This window comes from Pangasianodon hypophthalmus, chromosome 15, assembly GCF_027358585.1.
Source record: "Pangasianodon hypophthalmus isolate fPanHyp1 chromosome 15, fPanHyp1.pri, whole genome shotgun sequence".
Lineage (NCBI taxonomy): Eukaryota > Metazoa > Chordata > Actinopteri > Siluriformes > Pangasiidae > Pangasianodon > Pangasianodon hypophthalmus.
In genome coordinates this window covers 6,901,866-6,918,060 of record NC_069724.1, presented here as the reverse complement: position 1 = coordinate 6,918,060, position 16,195 = coordinate 6,901,866, and the positions used below count along the sequence as shown (strand labels likewise).

Below are 16,195 nucleotides of genomic sequence, written 5' to 3'. Positions count from 1 at the left end.
TTTACCCATTTCTCGGATGTAATATTAAAAGTTCAACTTGGATCACAAACTTCTTGACTTGATGGTGTACAAGAAACTAAGACATGTACATGTAATTATTATGTAATTATTATTTCCTATTTTCATGATTTTGAAATAGTTGAATAGATGATCCAAAATCCAATTTCTAATCATTTTACTTATTTTTACTAAAGTTTCAATTTTTTTCATTGGCAGAAATTTTTATTTGTTTAACAAATCAACATATAAAATCTTATTATTATTTTAGAATAAACTTAAATATAGAAATATTTGATCAATTTGTCTATAATCAATAGCTTTCTAAGATATGTTTCAATAATGTAGCAGTTAAATAACACTATTAAGAAAGTTATCTGGACTAACAATTTTAAGTAGAGATTGCATTGATGTTACAACACATGACATGGAAGCTGTGTTTATTTGCATTAAAACACATTTTTAAACAAATACATCATCAGGAATTTAGGAAAATAAATTACAAACTGTAAAACATCTTACATACAGGTGGATTTAAAGGTGTGGTGAGACACTGCTGAGACACTGCTGAGACTTAGTATTCTTTGGTGTCAAAAAGATGGAGGCAGACGCAAGGGGACAGGCTCAGAGGGGGGAAGCGTGCGGAAATATAAACCCTTCCCAGCTCTACTGTTTCCAGGAGGAAGATTACTTCCTGTGGATCAGCACAAAATGCCGCGCTGGCTGTTCTCTGAGACTGAGGAAAAGGCGAGCTTTTCTTGTCTTGTTTATCCGCGACACAGTGACACTGAGCTCTGTCCGGCGTCTGCGTCCTGCATTTCACTCTGTTGAAATTCATAAGCGATTTGTGCCCAGGTTGTGCCACACATAGACCTAGTTCTATTTAGCATACAGAAAACTCAAAGTTTAGAAACAACTATTTTAATTCATCCTTTTTAATGCATTCTTTGCAAGCAGATTCTTCAGTGTGAAATGGTTCGATTTCAGTTTTTTTCCACTTATATTTCAATTTTGAATGACAGAAGTGGTACATCTATAAACGTAATTAGATCTTATAAATATGGTTCTGTATTAAATTCAACTGTTTTTGACACCATGGCATGTTAGTTATGAATTTAACCCCCCCACCCTCCCACCCCCAGAACATGGTACCTTGATAAACATCACAATGGCATATAAAAAGAAAAAAAAGGTTGAAATTATGGAAAATTTTAGGATATGTGTAAAAAGTGAAAATGCTCAGTAATATTGTTTAGCAAATGCATTTGCAGTCATGAGCAGTAGTAGGGTGCATGCGTAATGCCATTTCAGCTCATGGAGCCTAAACTCAGAGCTTGACATGCTTTGAACTGTGAACCTCAAGCACTCATCTTGATGCATATTCAGCTTATAATCAAACAAATCAAAATTCACAGAGCCTTGAAGGCATCTGTGTCAGGATTTGGGCCCAGTTTGAACCTTCTAACTCGAAGTTAGATAACAGATAAGAAGTGGTTCTACAACAAGCCATGTCTGTCACTTGATGTGGTATAAAGCTGAAGGATGGCTTTGTAAGGGACTGTCAGTAACCTGAAGAAACTGCATTTGTGTTCTAGCTTCAAGGCTTGCTCATTCATTTATATGTCACCAAGGACTCATGGGAACTGAAAGTCCTCTGATTGACTCCTAATATGTTATGTTAGCGGCGAGTTCACTGGGAACTTGATTGAAAATCTGTACTGACCGCAAACTGGGGTTTCCATTAAATAATCATTGGTACATAATCATCTGGCCAAATTTTCTGCATGTTTTCTACTCATGAGTAAAAAGCTACTATTTTGTTTTAAAAAAATCTAAATTTTAACATATTAGCTACATATTGGGTAGGACAGCATGAGAGTTTTTTGAAGAGACTATCTTAAAGATTTGTCTTAAAGCATAATTGTTCATAACTGTGAATGTGATTTTAATAATATACAGTATAACTAGGATGTAAAAATATTGCAAGCTGATTCCAGTTCAGTCATCAAGTGCTGAAAGTGACAGGTTTTCTAATTTGAGCTGCTTCCCCCTGAAGCCCCACCCTGTCCTGCTGGGAAACAGTAAACGAGAATGGAGTGTGATTTCTACTAGAGCCTTTGCTTCCTGAGTAGACTGCCAAGATGCTTGTTTCCCCCAATCAAATTGAAGTAATGGGGAAGTAGTGTGGTCAGTGCATAACTGAGGTTTCCCTGCACTGCAACTCCTGCAGCTGCTGACGCAGACACAGACTACGCTTATGTCTGAAGTCAACCAGCACTAAAAGCCAAGTGACCGTAGATATAGTCTCTACGAGCTATAATCCCGTCGCTCAGCATGCACCTTGAGATATTTAAATGCTTTGTTTTATATACGTACAAGAATAATCTGTAATCTCAAGTTCCTGATTGCACTAACTGCATAGTTATTAATAGTACTTTCAATGATACATTACTTATTATTTAATCTTGAAAAATGTCAAATTCACACCATTTTCCCCTTTACTTCAAATGTAGTCCATCAGCCATGACATGCTAACATATTTTGCAAATAAGTATTAGATGTCTGTTTCACTCTATTTCACACTTTTTTAAGAAATGATAATCATATTATATCAAACTTATGTTGGATGCTCGATTCTGATTGGTCAGAAAATGTTGATTAATTTTATTTAATAAGGTTTATATTAATTCTCTTATTTTAATATTCTCTCTAGTATCAACTTACACATGGAGTTGTATGGAGGATGATCTACATAAATGGATTTAAAAAAAACGTGTAATTGAGGAGATGTTTATTTAGTTTTTATGAATGGAGTCTCCAGTGTCAGCACTTTATAACAGTCAAAGTTAAAGCTTTAAGGTTTCTGTCACAGAAAAGTCTTCAGGACAGAGGAATTTGCTCTTTCCCGTTTCTCAGTAACAGGACAAGCTTAGGTTTTTATCTTATTAACTTCAAGGGAGAGGAAAGAGAAAAGTAAGTATCACGTGTCTCTCTTTAAATTAAAATCAAAGGTAATTTTTATAGTATAAGAGGAGTAAAACATTTCAGGATGAGCTGTTATATATATATATTATTTATTTATTACAACAGCACACCTTGTCCTGTTTTATTCTGTACTAACTTACTAACATAATCACCTAACTGTCACTATATAATTTATATAATTGTTGCTATAGTGTATTTGTGGATTTAATAATATTACAATTTTATTAATATGTTCTTTGTGCTATGTTTTCCTTTTCTATTTTTTATAGTCTGCTAGGCAGAAATATTTATCAAATATTATATCTTTGCTGTATATGTGCATAAGTACACTACTGCTAAGCTTACGAGTGGTATAAGGTTAACAGAAAAGACAATTCCTTCATTAATCGTAATTAGTGGTAGGACAATTAATCGTCAGCCTAAATTTTGTGACACACCGAGGTGAAATAGACTTCCATGACTTGTTGCTACGCTTGTGGTAAAGGGAAAACTGTGTAAATTTCTTTAGAATGAGGCATAAACCTTTCACGAGGTCATACAATCCACAATCATGTATCTATCCTCCATGCTCAAAAATACCATTAGGTGATTAAGAATGGCAAAACTATTGTATGTGCTTTGAATTTCCTTCAAACTTGACTGATGTGCTTGTTCCCTGCCTGTTTGTCCGAGCGTACAGTATTAATTACTATTTTCACAGCCTGTAAATATCAAGCACCAGCCAACTGACTCCTGACTCCTCCTGCAATCTGTTTCCGAAAGACTGATTCTCTTTATACATTTCTTATTATAATATTAATATCAAATTTTCGCATATATCTCAGGACTTAGTTTTCAGAGGAGCACGCAGGGTCTTTTGGGCGAAGCGGGTTGAGGATTGAGGAAAGCGCGAACAGACTCGGCAAACACGTCCTTGATGCCGTCCTGGCTGAGCGCCGAGCACTCCATGTACTTGACCGCATGGATTTGGCGAGCAAGCGCTTGGCCCTGCTGCGGCGTTATGGGCGCCTGGTTCTGAGCTTTCAGCTTCTTCTGCACCTCAGGGTCGTTGCGCAGGTCACTCTTGGTGCCCACAAGGAGGATAGGCACATTGGGGCAGTGGTGCGTCACCTCGGGATGCCACTTGTGCTTGACGTTCTCGTAGGAGGGCGGGCTGGAGATGGAAAAGCAGATGACGAACACGTTGGTTTGGGGGTAGGAGAGCGTGCGCAGGCGGTCGTATTCCTCTTGTCCTGCCGTGTCCCACAGGTTGAGGCTGATGGTCCGGCCGTCCACGCTCACTTGAGAGCTGTAGTTGTCGAACACAGTGGGGATGTACTCTTTGGGGAAGGCGCCAGTGGTGTAAGAGATGAGCAGGCAGGTTTTCCCCACCGCACCATCTCCCACAACCACACACTTGATGCTCTGCATGCTGGAGGGATGGAGCACTCAGATCTACTGGATCTACTTCAGCAATCTCCTGAGAAAGACACACATAACATGTAACCAAGAGCATTCCACCATGAACAAGAACAAAGAAGATGAGGAAGTGGTTAAAGATTTGAACTTAGGAAAAGGAACCTAATCTCTGCCATCTTAATCTATAGGGACGATTTCAATACATTTCCCTGTTCTAAGAAGAGAACCTAAAACATGTGAACTCACATATAATGGAAGCCTAGTGGCAGCTGTTGATCTCAGTCCATAAACGTTTAAAATACTTGGCTATATATTGCTAACTCAGAACTACAAAAAAGGACCTTAGGCTGAGACAGACATGAGAGAAATTCTCACTAAAGCTGTTCATATCCATGTTTTCTTTAAACTACACTGACTAAGATAGTAAAGTATACGCTCTATTTTTTAACCTCTGGAAAAGGCATTTGACTAAAGAAGTCAAAAATATGTTTTGCATAAATGTTTATTGGCTGCCTCATCATCTGCCCTTCCTCCATTATAATGTTTCCTGTAAGCTGGGTTCAGTGTGGTGCTGCGTGAAACAGCCTTCAAATATTTAGATGAATATAGCTAATACTGGTCCTTAATAATATTATATGAGTACATATTTCAAATACTCAGTATAAACACAATCACAACAGCCATACAAAAACCATTACATTTGGAGAATTTTTTTCTAGATGTAGGTCAGAAACAGATATATTAAATAAGGAATAAAAACTTTCTGCTGTCATAAATAAATATTCAGCGATAAAGTGGTGTGATGCCATTACAGCCCTGAAGTTGATTACTTCCCAATATCAGCACATATCGAAGTTGGTTTTTTTCATCTTATACCGCATATAATTTGCCAACCATTACACTTTTTATTTATTAAAGAACATGCTGCATTTTTATCCATTTATAGTTACATGTAATGTTGCATCCACAAACAAATAAAATAGTTTTTTTAACTTATGTTATAGCAACTATAAACAGTAGTTTCCTCACCAGCCTCACTTTTTTCTCTCTCCTGAAGTTAATACAACAAAAAATGAAGCATGTCATGTTAAAGAGCAATCTCAAAGCCCTCAGTCCTGAAAACTTTCCCGTGTCGAAAAAGCTAAAGTTACAGCGTTACTTCAGACTGTGACAAAGTGCTGACACTTGAGACTCCTTTCAAAAATGCTAAATAAACATCTCCTCACAGAAAAGAATAAATCCACCATACAAGTTCCTGTGTACGCTGTTACTATAGACATGCTTACATATTAGAACGAATGCGTTACGCATTCGTTATGCATTATATAAGCTTATGATTTGCCTCGCAGCCAGAACTATTATCAGAGCTGCTGTTATAGAAAAGTAATCAACACCTTCTGTCCAATCAGATTTGAGAATTCAGCAGCATTGTGTGATGTTTCCTGTAAGTGTATCAGGGAAAAAGGTGTAGCTCAGAGATATGTCCGCTACAGATTGTTAAACATGGACTCTAATTACTCATCAGTGATGAATCTGACATGCTCAACTCTTCTGTTTTTTATCCATCTAGCGATTTCTAAAGCCATTTTGTCTACAACTTCTGCGTTAAGGGTTTTTTTTTCTTTTCTTTTACTATTCACTTCTCGTTTCCCGTCAAACCTTTACGTATGCTTTGACGAATCCATGATCATTCGGAGTTACAATGACTTGAAAGTTGACACGAACACTCAAGAGGTAAGAACAAAATCTCTCAGTCTTTTTCACTTGTTTTTTTTTATTCTTTCGTACTCGTTCAGAGTCCAGCAGATAATTTACCACAGGATAATGAAGCAAGACCGTCTCTGCCCAATCTCCAGGGATGGGGGGGAGAGTGATTTAGAGCCCAGCCCTCTCTGCTTTAAGGCGTTAGCTAGTGATGTTAGTAAGCCAAGAACTTAGCGAAACAACACTGAGGTGGAACCCCCTTCCTGTGTCCCTCTGTCAGTCTCTCTGGTCTGAGACAACTGACTGGCCTGCAAGAGTGATAATATAAGACTTGGAGATGCGAGGGTGCAAAAAACGGTGAATAAATACAAATTACAAATGCAATTCACAACAATTACAACTTCCCACTTTAGGTTTAGTAGTTTTAAGACCTTTGACCAGACCTTGGGGCCTGTTTTAAACTGACCAACTTGCGTTGATTACCAACAGGAAACATTACTGATGGCGTCAGAATTGAGACAATGCATGCTTCGAAAATGTGCTGCAACACTGCACGTTAGCAAGACTTCCAAACGAGAGAGAAGTGAGAAATGTCTGTGAACAAATATAATTGCCCAAAACATCTACTCAACTACAACCAAAATCAGCTGAGAAACCAATTAAAACAAGAGTTGTTAAAACAAGTGTCAAAACTTTATTGTAGGAATGTAAAAGTTCTGGATGTGTTAAACTCAGTCTGTGTTCTGGATGTGTTAAGCTTAGTCTGCGTTTTGAATGTTAAACTTAGTCAGTGTTCTGATGTGTTAAACGTAGTCTGCATTTTTGAATGTGTTAAGCTTAGTGTGTGTTCTGGATGTGTTAAACTTAGTCTGCATTTTTGAATGTGTTAAACTTAGTCTGTGTTGTGGATGTGTTAAACTTTGTCCGCGTTTTAAATGTTAAACTTAGTCTGCGTTTTGAATGATAAACTTAGTCTGTGTTTTGGATGTTAAGCTTAGTCTGTGTTCTCAATGAGCTAAACTTAGTCTGTGTTTTGGATGTGTTAAACTTAATCTGTGTCCTGGATGTTAAACTTAGTCTGTGTTCTCGATGAGCTAAACTCAGTCTGCATTTTTGAATGTGTTACACTTAGTCTGTGTTCTGGATGTGCTAAACTTAGTCTGTGCATTGACACTTTTTGTCTAAAAAGAAAGAAAAGAGAACTAAATCAGGCTGAGATTGCTTGAGAAAAGAAATAAAAAGTGGAAGTATCTGGTTAAAAATGCAATATGCTCTCAGTTCTTCACAAAACCTACTTGCTGAGTTTGCATGAATGGTTTATGGAAACCATTACCTTAATTCAGCTGACATGTTTTATACAACTTGGATGGATTTAGGGTATGTTTGGGCTTATTACTGTAAAAACATTCTGTAGCTAGCAAATTCATTATGAGGCTCTATAAAACAGATATGGATATGCATCAGAGTCATAATAATACTGATTACTTACCTAATAAACTACAGTGACTACAGCAACTGTTTACGTATGAGTTCTCTTGCTTAACCTCAAACGAACTAATAAGTGTACAAATAGTTTATTATGACAACTTATTACTTTCACAATGTCAGAATTTGTCACATATCATGGATCTCTACTTTCAGTTATTCTGCCTTTTTTGAAATTTCTGAACTTTTAAGGTTAAGACAGGGCATACAGTAAGAGGAAGGATTAATAAGGAACTCTCACTTAGCATCAGCAGCGGGGTGTTGCAGACTGCTGAGCAAAGATTCTTCTTTTACAAAACATCCGCTTTACGGTCGAACGAGGCACAGCCAGTCAAATCGCAGCTAACAGTGTTGCAGGTGGTGGGAAAAAAGCAGACTATTGTTAATGTAAAACATATTTGCATAATTGATATGCTCCAGATCAGGGAAGTGACTGTGCGCAGATGAATGGACCTTACAAAGCTATGATACTGATATGGACACACACACACACACACACAACTCTTACAGCTTATAGGATGAGGATGTCTCTACACACAGTTCCACTTTTCCTAAAGCAAACCCACAAACTATATCATTGTCTCTTTCTCTTTCCTTGCGACATTTTTGATTTGATCCAAAACTTGCTAATCTACTGTACGCATCGCAAAATAGCAAAAACATGTTTAAAGATACATGAGATACAAAACCTGAATTTGCATAATAATTGTTATAGGTTTGATCATTTATTTATTTATTTACTTACTTACTTACTTAAAGGTACCAAACCGTACTTTCTCTTTTTCTTCATCTGTAACTTTAGTATGTATCTTTCTGGAAATGTGTATACATTATACCTTTAAAAACCATTTTAAAGACCACTGTTGTATCTTACTATAAAAGCTAACTAAAGCTACACTACATGCACTTTCCCAAGTAAAATATACACACTGAAGGTACAAAAGACGTACCCTTCACGATACCACCCAAAAATAAGGAAAAGTACAGTGGTACCTTTATTTCCCGGAGTGTATGTTTTGGTCGCTGATTAAATTAAAATAGTTTATAAAGAACTTGCATTTGATATGAACTGGTTCCTTCTCTCTGGTTCCAAGCCATTCACTGAGATGGGTTTTTTCCCCATTATTATTATTATTATTATTATTATTATTATTATTATTATTATTGTGGATAATTCACCAAGTAGTCATACAGACTATAGGTGTATACATGCATTCTCAGGAAAAAGGTACTAAACTGTACTATTCCTTGCTGCTTATCTTTTGCACCTTTGTAGAATTCACCTGGAAATGTGGATATATTGTACCTTTAAAATAAAAATTGAGATGCATAACAGACCATAACTTTTTTTTTTTTTTGAGTAAAGCTTTCTCTAGGTAGGTAAAAAGGTACAAAAGGTGTATGAGGTGTATGAGCGTACTCTTTAGAAATAAGGAACCAAAATGCACCATCAGTAATACATTTATTGTACCTTAGCTTTTACCTGGGAAGGTGCATGTGGTGTAGCTTTTAGAGGAAAGGGTTAAAAGTAAATCAGTGAGCCTTAAGGTCCAATTATGAGCCTTACATTCTATTTTAAAGATCCATAGTAAAGGTACACAGTGTGTCATGCTGATGGAAACACTCCAGAGACATGGGACTGCAGTTTAGTACCCTTTTTCTCGGACAGTGTAGAGGTCATGAGCGCATGGGAGTGGCACCTGGGTCTCTACAGACTGAACATGAACGACTCCACAAGTCGAGACTGAAAGATCAGAACAATCCACATGAAGTGATCAAGTAAAAGGAGCAAAGTGAAGAATAGTGTACTGTATGTAGCCTAGGTCTGAGCGCGCGACTGTCCTGCCTGAAGTCAACGCCCGGAGTAAAGGGGAAAAAAAACAAAAACAAGACGAGATGCTACCGACAAGCTGTCTCACTCCATCCCCAGCCTAGTGAAAACATTTACATGACACAGTGAAGTGGAAATGAAGCAGTCTTACCGATCATACTCCGCTTTAGGTGCTTTAATTCCAGCGCGAGCAGCGGGTCCGTCTGCAAGCACGCGCACTCCGCTGTGGATCTCAGCTACTTACTGCATGTAGGAAGTAGGCGCGCGCCGAACAGAGGAAGTATGGCTTAACGGCATATTTGAGGAAGTTTGCTGAAGTGAGGCCATGAATTCCCGCAGTGTGCAGTTTAGCCCACTCTCATCATGTTTTTTTTATTAAGTTACTGCAGGGTATTCTCAGATTTCACTCCTACTCAGAAAGCGATGGCGGCTTTTTTTTCTTTCCCGTCATAAGACTTTGCATAAATTCCAGTTTTGCGCTCCTGTACTGAAAAATAAAGTCTTAAAGGGACAGACAAATTAGCAAACTCAAAAAAAAAGAAAAAATCATGGGCAGTGCATTAAGCATGTCAAAGTGTTGAGGTCCCTGTAATCTCTTGGGTCATGGGGTTGAGGAAAGTCGCCCAACAAAACTTTTAAAGATCTTTTTTCACAAATCAGCTAATATGACATAAAGATACACACACACATACATAGTGTTTTCAGGGGAAAGTAGCTATTGCATGCTAAGGAATCACTAGAAGAGGTCTTATGACGTCACAGACTAATCTGCATATTCATTGCATCGTCATGATCATTTGCATGAAAAAGCAAGAACTTCTGATTATGAATAGAACGGAATACAATAGAATAGTTTTATCAGAATAGATAGAGAACTTGTAGGTTAAGGCTCTGGGTAACTGATCAGAAGGTTGGGGGTTCAGGCCCCAGCTCTGCCAAGCTGCCACTGTCGGGCCCTTGAGCAAGGCCCTTAACTCCCCCTGCTCCAGGGGCACCATATCATGGCTGACCCTGAGCTCTGACCTCAAACAAGCTGGGATATGCGAAGAAAAAAATTTCACTGTATTGTAAAGTATATGTGACAAAATAAAGGCTGCTTCTATAGAAAGAAGAAGTCTTTGGTCATGGCACCACCAAGGATAGATTAAGAACTCAGAGGCCCATGGGTGATTACACCATGCACGTCTGCGTTGCCTGACTGGTCTATATGTCCTCACCAGAAAAATTAAAAGCAATAAGAGACAGCTTTTTAAAATAAATAAATAAATAAAATATTTGTTCACCAGTTATGCTCATGGGTTTAAAAATCACAACTTTTTTCACTTGAAAACTATCAACATTTCATTTAAAAACAGGCTACTGCTCAATGCCCCTTGGACTTACACTGAAAATAAAAGCTTGCTGAATTTACTTAATTCAAATGCGTACATCGGTTCCATGTGATTGAACTGTGTGACATTAACACAATTTGTTTTCGTCCATCCAACATGATTTGATAAAGTATTTTCAAAGCCCTAAATAAAATCAAACTCCACACTCTCATCCAAACACAAGATCAAACCCAGGTCACTGATGGGCTGCAACAGCTACATTACCACTGTGCTATTCTACCACTCACAGTTTAATTGCATTAAATGAATGCTATAGTTATAGTTCCCATCAATGCCAACATCCCAGTTTACTTTAAACAAATTGGGTTACATTAATACTACTTGAATTGATTGAATTGAAATTGTTTAAGTTCAGTATAAGCAATAAAATCTCATCAAATTTTGATGAGAAACCTAACATTTTTATGTAAACTATATGTGATATGTTCTCTTAAATTTGACTGGCCACATATTCTACTTTTTTTCAGTGTAGAGGGCCAAACCTTGGGCACCACAAACTAACTATTTACATATTTACAAAAGACTATAATTTCTATCAAGAACATGGACAAAATGAAGCTGTGGTAATGATTAGATGGGAAGGAAACAGTTATGGATGGAATAACTCACTTTTATTACTTGTAAATACAGGAGTCTAAAAAGTCTCCAAATCTAACAACAGTGTTGGATATTTGGCAACAGTGCACGCATAGTTGGCAGCTGTGGATGCATGTCCACTCACACGTACACCCTTGTCACAAAATCTAGAATTTATGAATATGCAAATCACACACACTCTCTAACCCTACAAACCCTGTCCCTGTTCCTTGTAAACTGGTGATGCATGACCTGTATTTGCATATTAGAGCAACATTCATTCATTCATTTAGGACTGTTTCTTGCTGTAAGTGGTATAAGAAATTGCTTAGGGCTCCTGGACCACTAGGGGACCCCATGATTTTTAAAGTAGACTTGCAAAAATCACACTTTACTATCATTTGGGGAAAAGGATAATGTACTAGGCAGACCCCACTGTGGTGTGTAAAGAAAGGAAACTTGTTTTACTTCCATCTGCCCATCCATCCATTTTCCATACTGCTTATCCTACGCAGGGTCATGGAGGAGCCTATGTCAGGGAGCTTGGGGCACAAGGCAGGGGACACCCTGGACATGGTGCCAACCCATCACAGGGTACAATCGCACACCACAGACAATTTGAAATGCCAGTCAGCCTACAACGCATGTCTTTGGACTGGGGGAGGAAACCGGAGTACCTGGGGGAAGCCCCTGAAGCATGGGGGAAAAATGCAAGTACCCTGCACCCAGGGTGGAGGATTCAAACCTCCTAACCATGGGGGCATGAGATGAGTGTGCTAACCACTAAGCTACTCTACCCCCACTTATTTTATGTTATATTATATTTTTTTTTATATGCACAATGTTGTTGTTTAACCATTTCTTTGTAATGACTATATTTATTTGCCTTAATTTTTAATACTTTTATTTGATTTCTTTTTTTATTTATACAATCTACTTGTTTAGAGATTGTTTTTACTTTATTGTTTATTAAACTGTTTTTGAAGCATTAATTCTGTTCATTCTTGCCTATCAGTAATTTGATTGGTGTAGGTGAAGCTCCTGAGGAAGCTGTTGCTTAGAGTCTCCAAACGTTGAGAAACATGCCTACATTCATTCATTCATCTTCAATCACCACTTAAATGTGATGAATTGTGGTAAACTTTGACATCTTTACTTTAAAGAAAATATAAATATATTTTACCAAACCGATATAAATGTGTTTTTTGTGAGTTTTTTTGTTTGTTTGTTTTTTCCTAACCTTACCTTCATGTTGCTCATGAGCCAGTTTAACAAACACAGTGGTAAAAAAACAGACATTCGGCTTAAGGTTGTGTAAAACCTCACTAGCTAAGTGCTCTTTTCTCTTCATTTGAGTACGTTTTAGATAGTTATACGCCGTAGTGAAACAGTATTAATGCAGTTTGTGAACAGATACTGGCTGTCAAAATGTCACCTCATTATCAACACGACAGTGGACAACGTTTTAAACTGTTTAAATGGCGCTTTTCTAAGTTTCTATCAGTACGCGTCTCTATGATGTTAAGCACAAGATGGCGGCATTGCTCTAGTTTACAGTGTTAGCTTCGCAGCAAGATTGATCATGTTGAACGGCTAAAATTCTTTCCTACACGTCGTCGTGTGGAGGCAGAGCAGCTGCAGGCATGACTTTCACTTTTAATAGGTTTTTAATACGGACCTTTTAATCTTTGTGGCATTTTGTTCACTTTATTTGGCCAAATATCTGGAATAGTGTTGTATTTGTTTCTGTATTGCTTAAGAAGAGCTTGCTGACAGGGATGGACGCTTACTGCTGAACTCGCCTATTCCGGTGGTTTCTTCCAGAAGTTTTCAGGAGGTATGGTGAAATTATAGCCTTATATATTTTTTTCTTTTCAAATAACTTTATTACTGGCCATTTTGAAACGAGTATAGTTGCATGATATATGTAAAATGTAAAATGTCAGGCATCCTTTATGAGTTGTCACTAGGTAACTGTAATTTCAGCTGAAAGATTACATCTCTTCTGAGAAGTGAAGGTAATGTAAAGTTTGATCAAGTTTGATCAAGTTAGCCCTCGGATATAATGGTAGCACAGATTAAAATGTTTATGAGGTATTTATTTCATGTTAGTGCTCATGTTTCTCTACTAACTTGTCAGAACTGGAGGTCAATCAGCCGGAAAGACTGACGTGAAATGCGGAACTTGTGAACCCAAAGACTAAAACCCACATAACCAACTTCTTTCACCAAGTCAACATTTAAGATCCTGTTTCAGCATACATTAGTGTTATCAGTCATGATTAACTTCTGAGAATGAGCCTTAACTGGAACCTGGATGGCGCTTAAGTGATCTTTGTGTTGTGTCTGTGTGTGTGTGTGTGTGTGTTCAGGTCAGCATGGATTCAGTAAGTCTTACTTCTGTGTGTATCATCTGTCTTTGCCTGGTGATGAGAAGCACAGCAGATCCACCAAGATTTCCAGACCAGGTCCAGCCTGCCGACAGGTTTTCAGGTCAGAGAAATCTACCTGGTTTCTATACACACTGACCATGTTACTATGTGTAAATAGTAAATATACTATGTACTATGTATATTTACTATGCTTGGTGGTTAGCACGTTTGCCTCACACATTCCCGCCTACGCCCTGTGTGTGTGTGGAGCTTGCATGTTCTCCCCGTGCCTTGGGGGTTTCTTCCTCCAGTCCCAAGATGCATTATATATGATTGGCATCTCTAAATTGTCCGTAGTGTGTGTGAGTGTGAATGGGTTGGCACCCCATCCAGGGTGTCCCCCACCTTGTGCCCCGAGTCCCCTGGGATAGGCTCCAGGCTTCCTGCAACCCTGTGTAGGATAAGTGGTACAGAGAGTTGACGGATGGACTGTAGCCTATCACAGTTTGTCAGCCCTTTTCATTCCTGTCTATTAAAGCAAGGGAACCACCACTAACGAAGCATTATTTGGGTGGAAGTCCAGTGTCCACCTCAATAGTGAGAACATTCCTCCAACTACTAACATCCATCCAGCATCAGTTCTGTGGTCAAAAACTGACCCTGATGAAGGGTCAGTTAACATTGCTGTACTTGATACACTGATATCAGCACCATTTACACACATGCCACTATCATACCAGTGTCACTGGCGTGCTCTAGCTATATGACACAGTTGTGCTGAGTTATAGCAGAGGCACGTCTTGTCTAGTTAGCAGTGTACAAAATGATGAACATGATGGCATTGATGGCAGTAAACTTAGGGCCAGGTGAGCAAGAATCCCACCATCGGCCATTCACGAAATGCTAATCTTCATAAAGTCCACATTCACAATTACATACATTCTAAATTTCATTGAAATACTAAGTACCTCTTTTGAATGACCAATGATTTAAAAATCTTGTGTTTTGTCCACCATAAGCAGATGCTCCATTAATTTGCTTTCCTTTCTACATGTTGCACAATTGTGGGAACTCAGTGCCCCATTTAGCTCCATAGAGTTATTATTAAACATAGTGATCAAAAAAAGGAACAGCAACAAGCGCTAAAAGAGTCCCATTGGGGCAGGATTCGTGCTGTCCCATGCTTACTCTCTATGAACATTTTCAGTGGAGGAGGAAGAGCGGACAGCACAGTTAATAACAGGATTGCCAAAGTGGGCTAGTTTAAAAATACTGCAGCATTAAATCTAATATATAAAAAATAAGCTGCTTTAAATCTAATAGATTTCCACAAACAAAGACGCCTTGTCTGTGCTGTGCAGTGTGTCTATAATGTAGAGAATCATTTCTATTGTTAGATATATTTCAAAGATTGTGCCCTTTCTCAAGCAAAGGCTGAGAAAAAGAAGAAAACTGTCGTCCTTTTCCAGTGACCCAATTTTGAGCTAGTTTCATGTCTTTTGTGTGGTTTTTGGAATGTAGTTGGGTTGGAAATTTCACAACCCTGGTTAACGATATTAGCTCACATGGGAAGCGCACCTACCTGCTGTATCAAAACAGCTGAACTATGGGACATGTAAAACAGCTGGATGCAAAACAGCTGAACAACGGTACATGTAAAACAGCTGGATGACTGTATGTTGTTGACTCTCAACTGCCTATCATGGGGTTATTCTAAAAATTCACTAGATAGTAGCAGAAGTCAAGTGTGATAGGATAGTTATTAATGTCGTACTGCCCCACCAAAATCGGTCATGAGTTGCTGCTGGTGATGGTCCTGTGGTTCGGTAGTTTCCATTGATGGACAGGTTACAAAAGAGCTTAAAATTTGTGTATAGGCTATTTCTAAGACCAATTTAGTTTTCTACTTTGTTATTCTGGGTAATACTGGACTGAAAAGCTTCACTACATTTAACTACATTATCCCATCTTATCTCAAACAAAAGAGAGTCTTTCTCCCATGATGGATTACGAGCACACCATTTCCATTTTCAGAAAGGGCGGTAATGGGTTAGTAATGACTTGACTGACCTGATAATCATTATGCGCTGAGAATGTGTCCAGTTGGCCCCAGAAATTTGTCGCATTTTTTCAAATATGATAAAAGTCACATCTTTCCTCAGTGGAAAAAAAATAATTTTGCCAAGGAAACAGCAAGACACATTTATTTGTGCACAAAGACACATTATTACACATGATTATTATTGACCCTGGTTCTTTGTGGATAAAATTGGACAATTTTTATGGTTTTTTTAAATTGTTTTGCCTCAGTTATAATCATTTTTGCATTCACGTTAAGGGGTGCTGTTACAGTAAGGTGATTCCAAGAGCCGTAAATAGACAGGGAGTGCTAGAGAAACCCTCAGAAATGAAAACTATGATGGCAGGGTGGGGGAGAGGAACAGTGTATTGACCTG

The 16,195-nt window shown here is 38.1% G+C and overlaps 2 protein-coding genes across 6 annotated transcripts in view; one reads left to right on the top strand and one right to left on the bottom strand.

Annotated features, from left to right (window-relative positions):
* Nucleotides 1-420: 420 nt before the first annotated feature.
* rhogb (ras homolog family member Gb) lies at nucleotides 421-9,887 on the bottom strand. Of its 3 annotated transcripts, XM_053240337.1 has the most exons (3): nucleotides 9,552-9,887; nucleotides 7,811-7,911; nucleotides 421-4,441 (listed from the first exon to the last, which is right to left on the bottom strand). In XM_053240337.1, the coding sequence occupies exon 3, from the start codon at nucleotides 4,390-4,392 to the stop codon at nucleotides 3,817-3,819; it is 576 nt and encodes a 191-aa protein (XP_053096312.1). In that variant the 5' UTR covers nucleotides 4,393-4,441; nucleotides 7,811-7,911; nucleotides 9,552-9,887; the 3' UTR covers nucleotides 421-3,816. The 3 variants fall into 3 exon arrangements, with proteins under 3 accessions (XP_053096312.1, XP_026794572.1, XP_026794571.1); XM_026938771.3 differs by lacking the exon at nucleotides 7,811-7,911 and having other exon boundaries at nucleotides 421-4,438; nucleotides 9,552-9,886; XM_026938770.3 differs by lacking the exon at nucleotides 7,811-7,911 and having other exon boundaries at nucleotides 9,552-9,875.
* Nucleotides 9,888-12,647: 2,760 nt separating this feature from the next.
* stim1b (stromal interaction molecule 1b) overlaps nucleotides 12,648-16,195 on the top strand; it is a 37,663-nt gene continuing 34,115 nt past the window's right edge. The window contains exons 1-3 of one of the 3 annotated variants that reach the window (XM_053240335.1): nucleotides 12,649-13,030; nucleotides 13,128-13,204; nucleotides 13,740-13,860. In XM_053240335.1, the coding sequence (XP_053096310.1) occupies nucleotides 13,746-13,860 (115 nt within the window). In that variant the 5' untranslated portion in view covers nucleotides 12,649-13,030; nucleotides 13,128-13,204; nucleotides 13,740-13,745. Of the gene's footprint in view, nucleotides 13,205-13,739; nucleotides 13,861-16,195 lie in introns of all 3 variants that reach the window. The other 2 variants (XM_053240336.1, XM_026938528.3) reach the window with 2 other exon arrangements.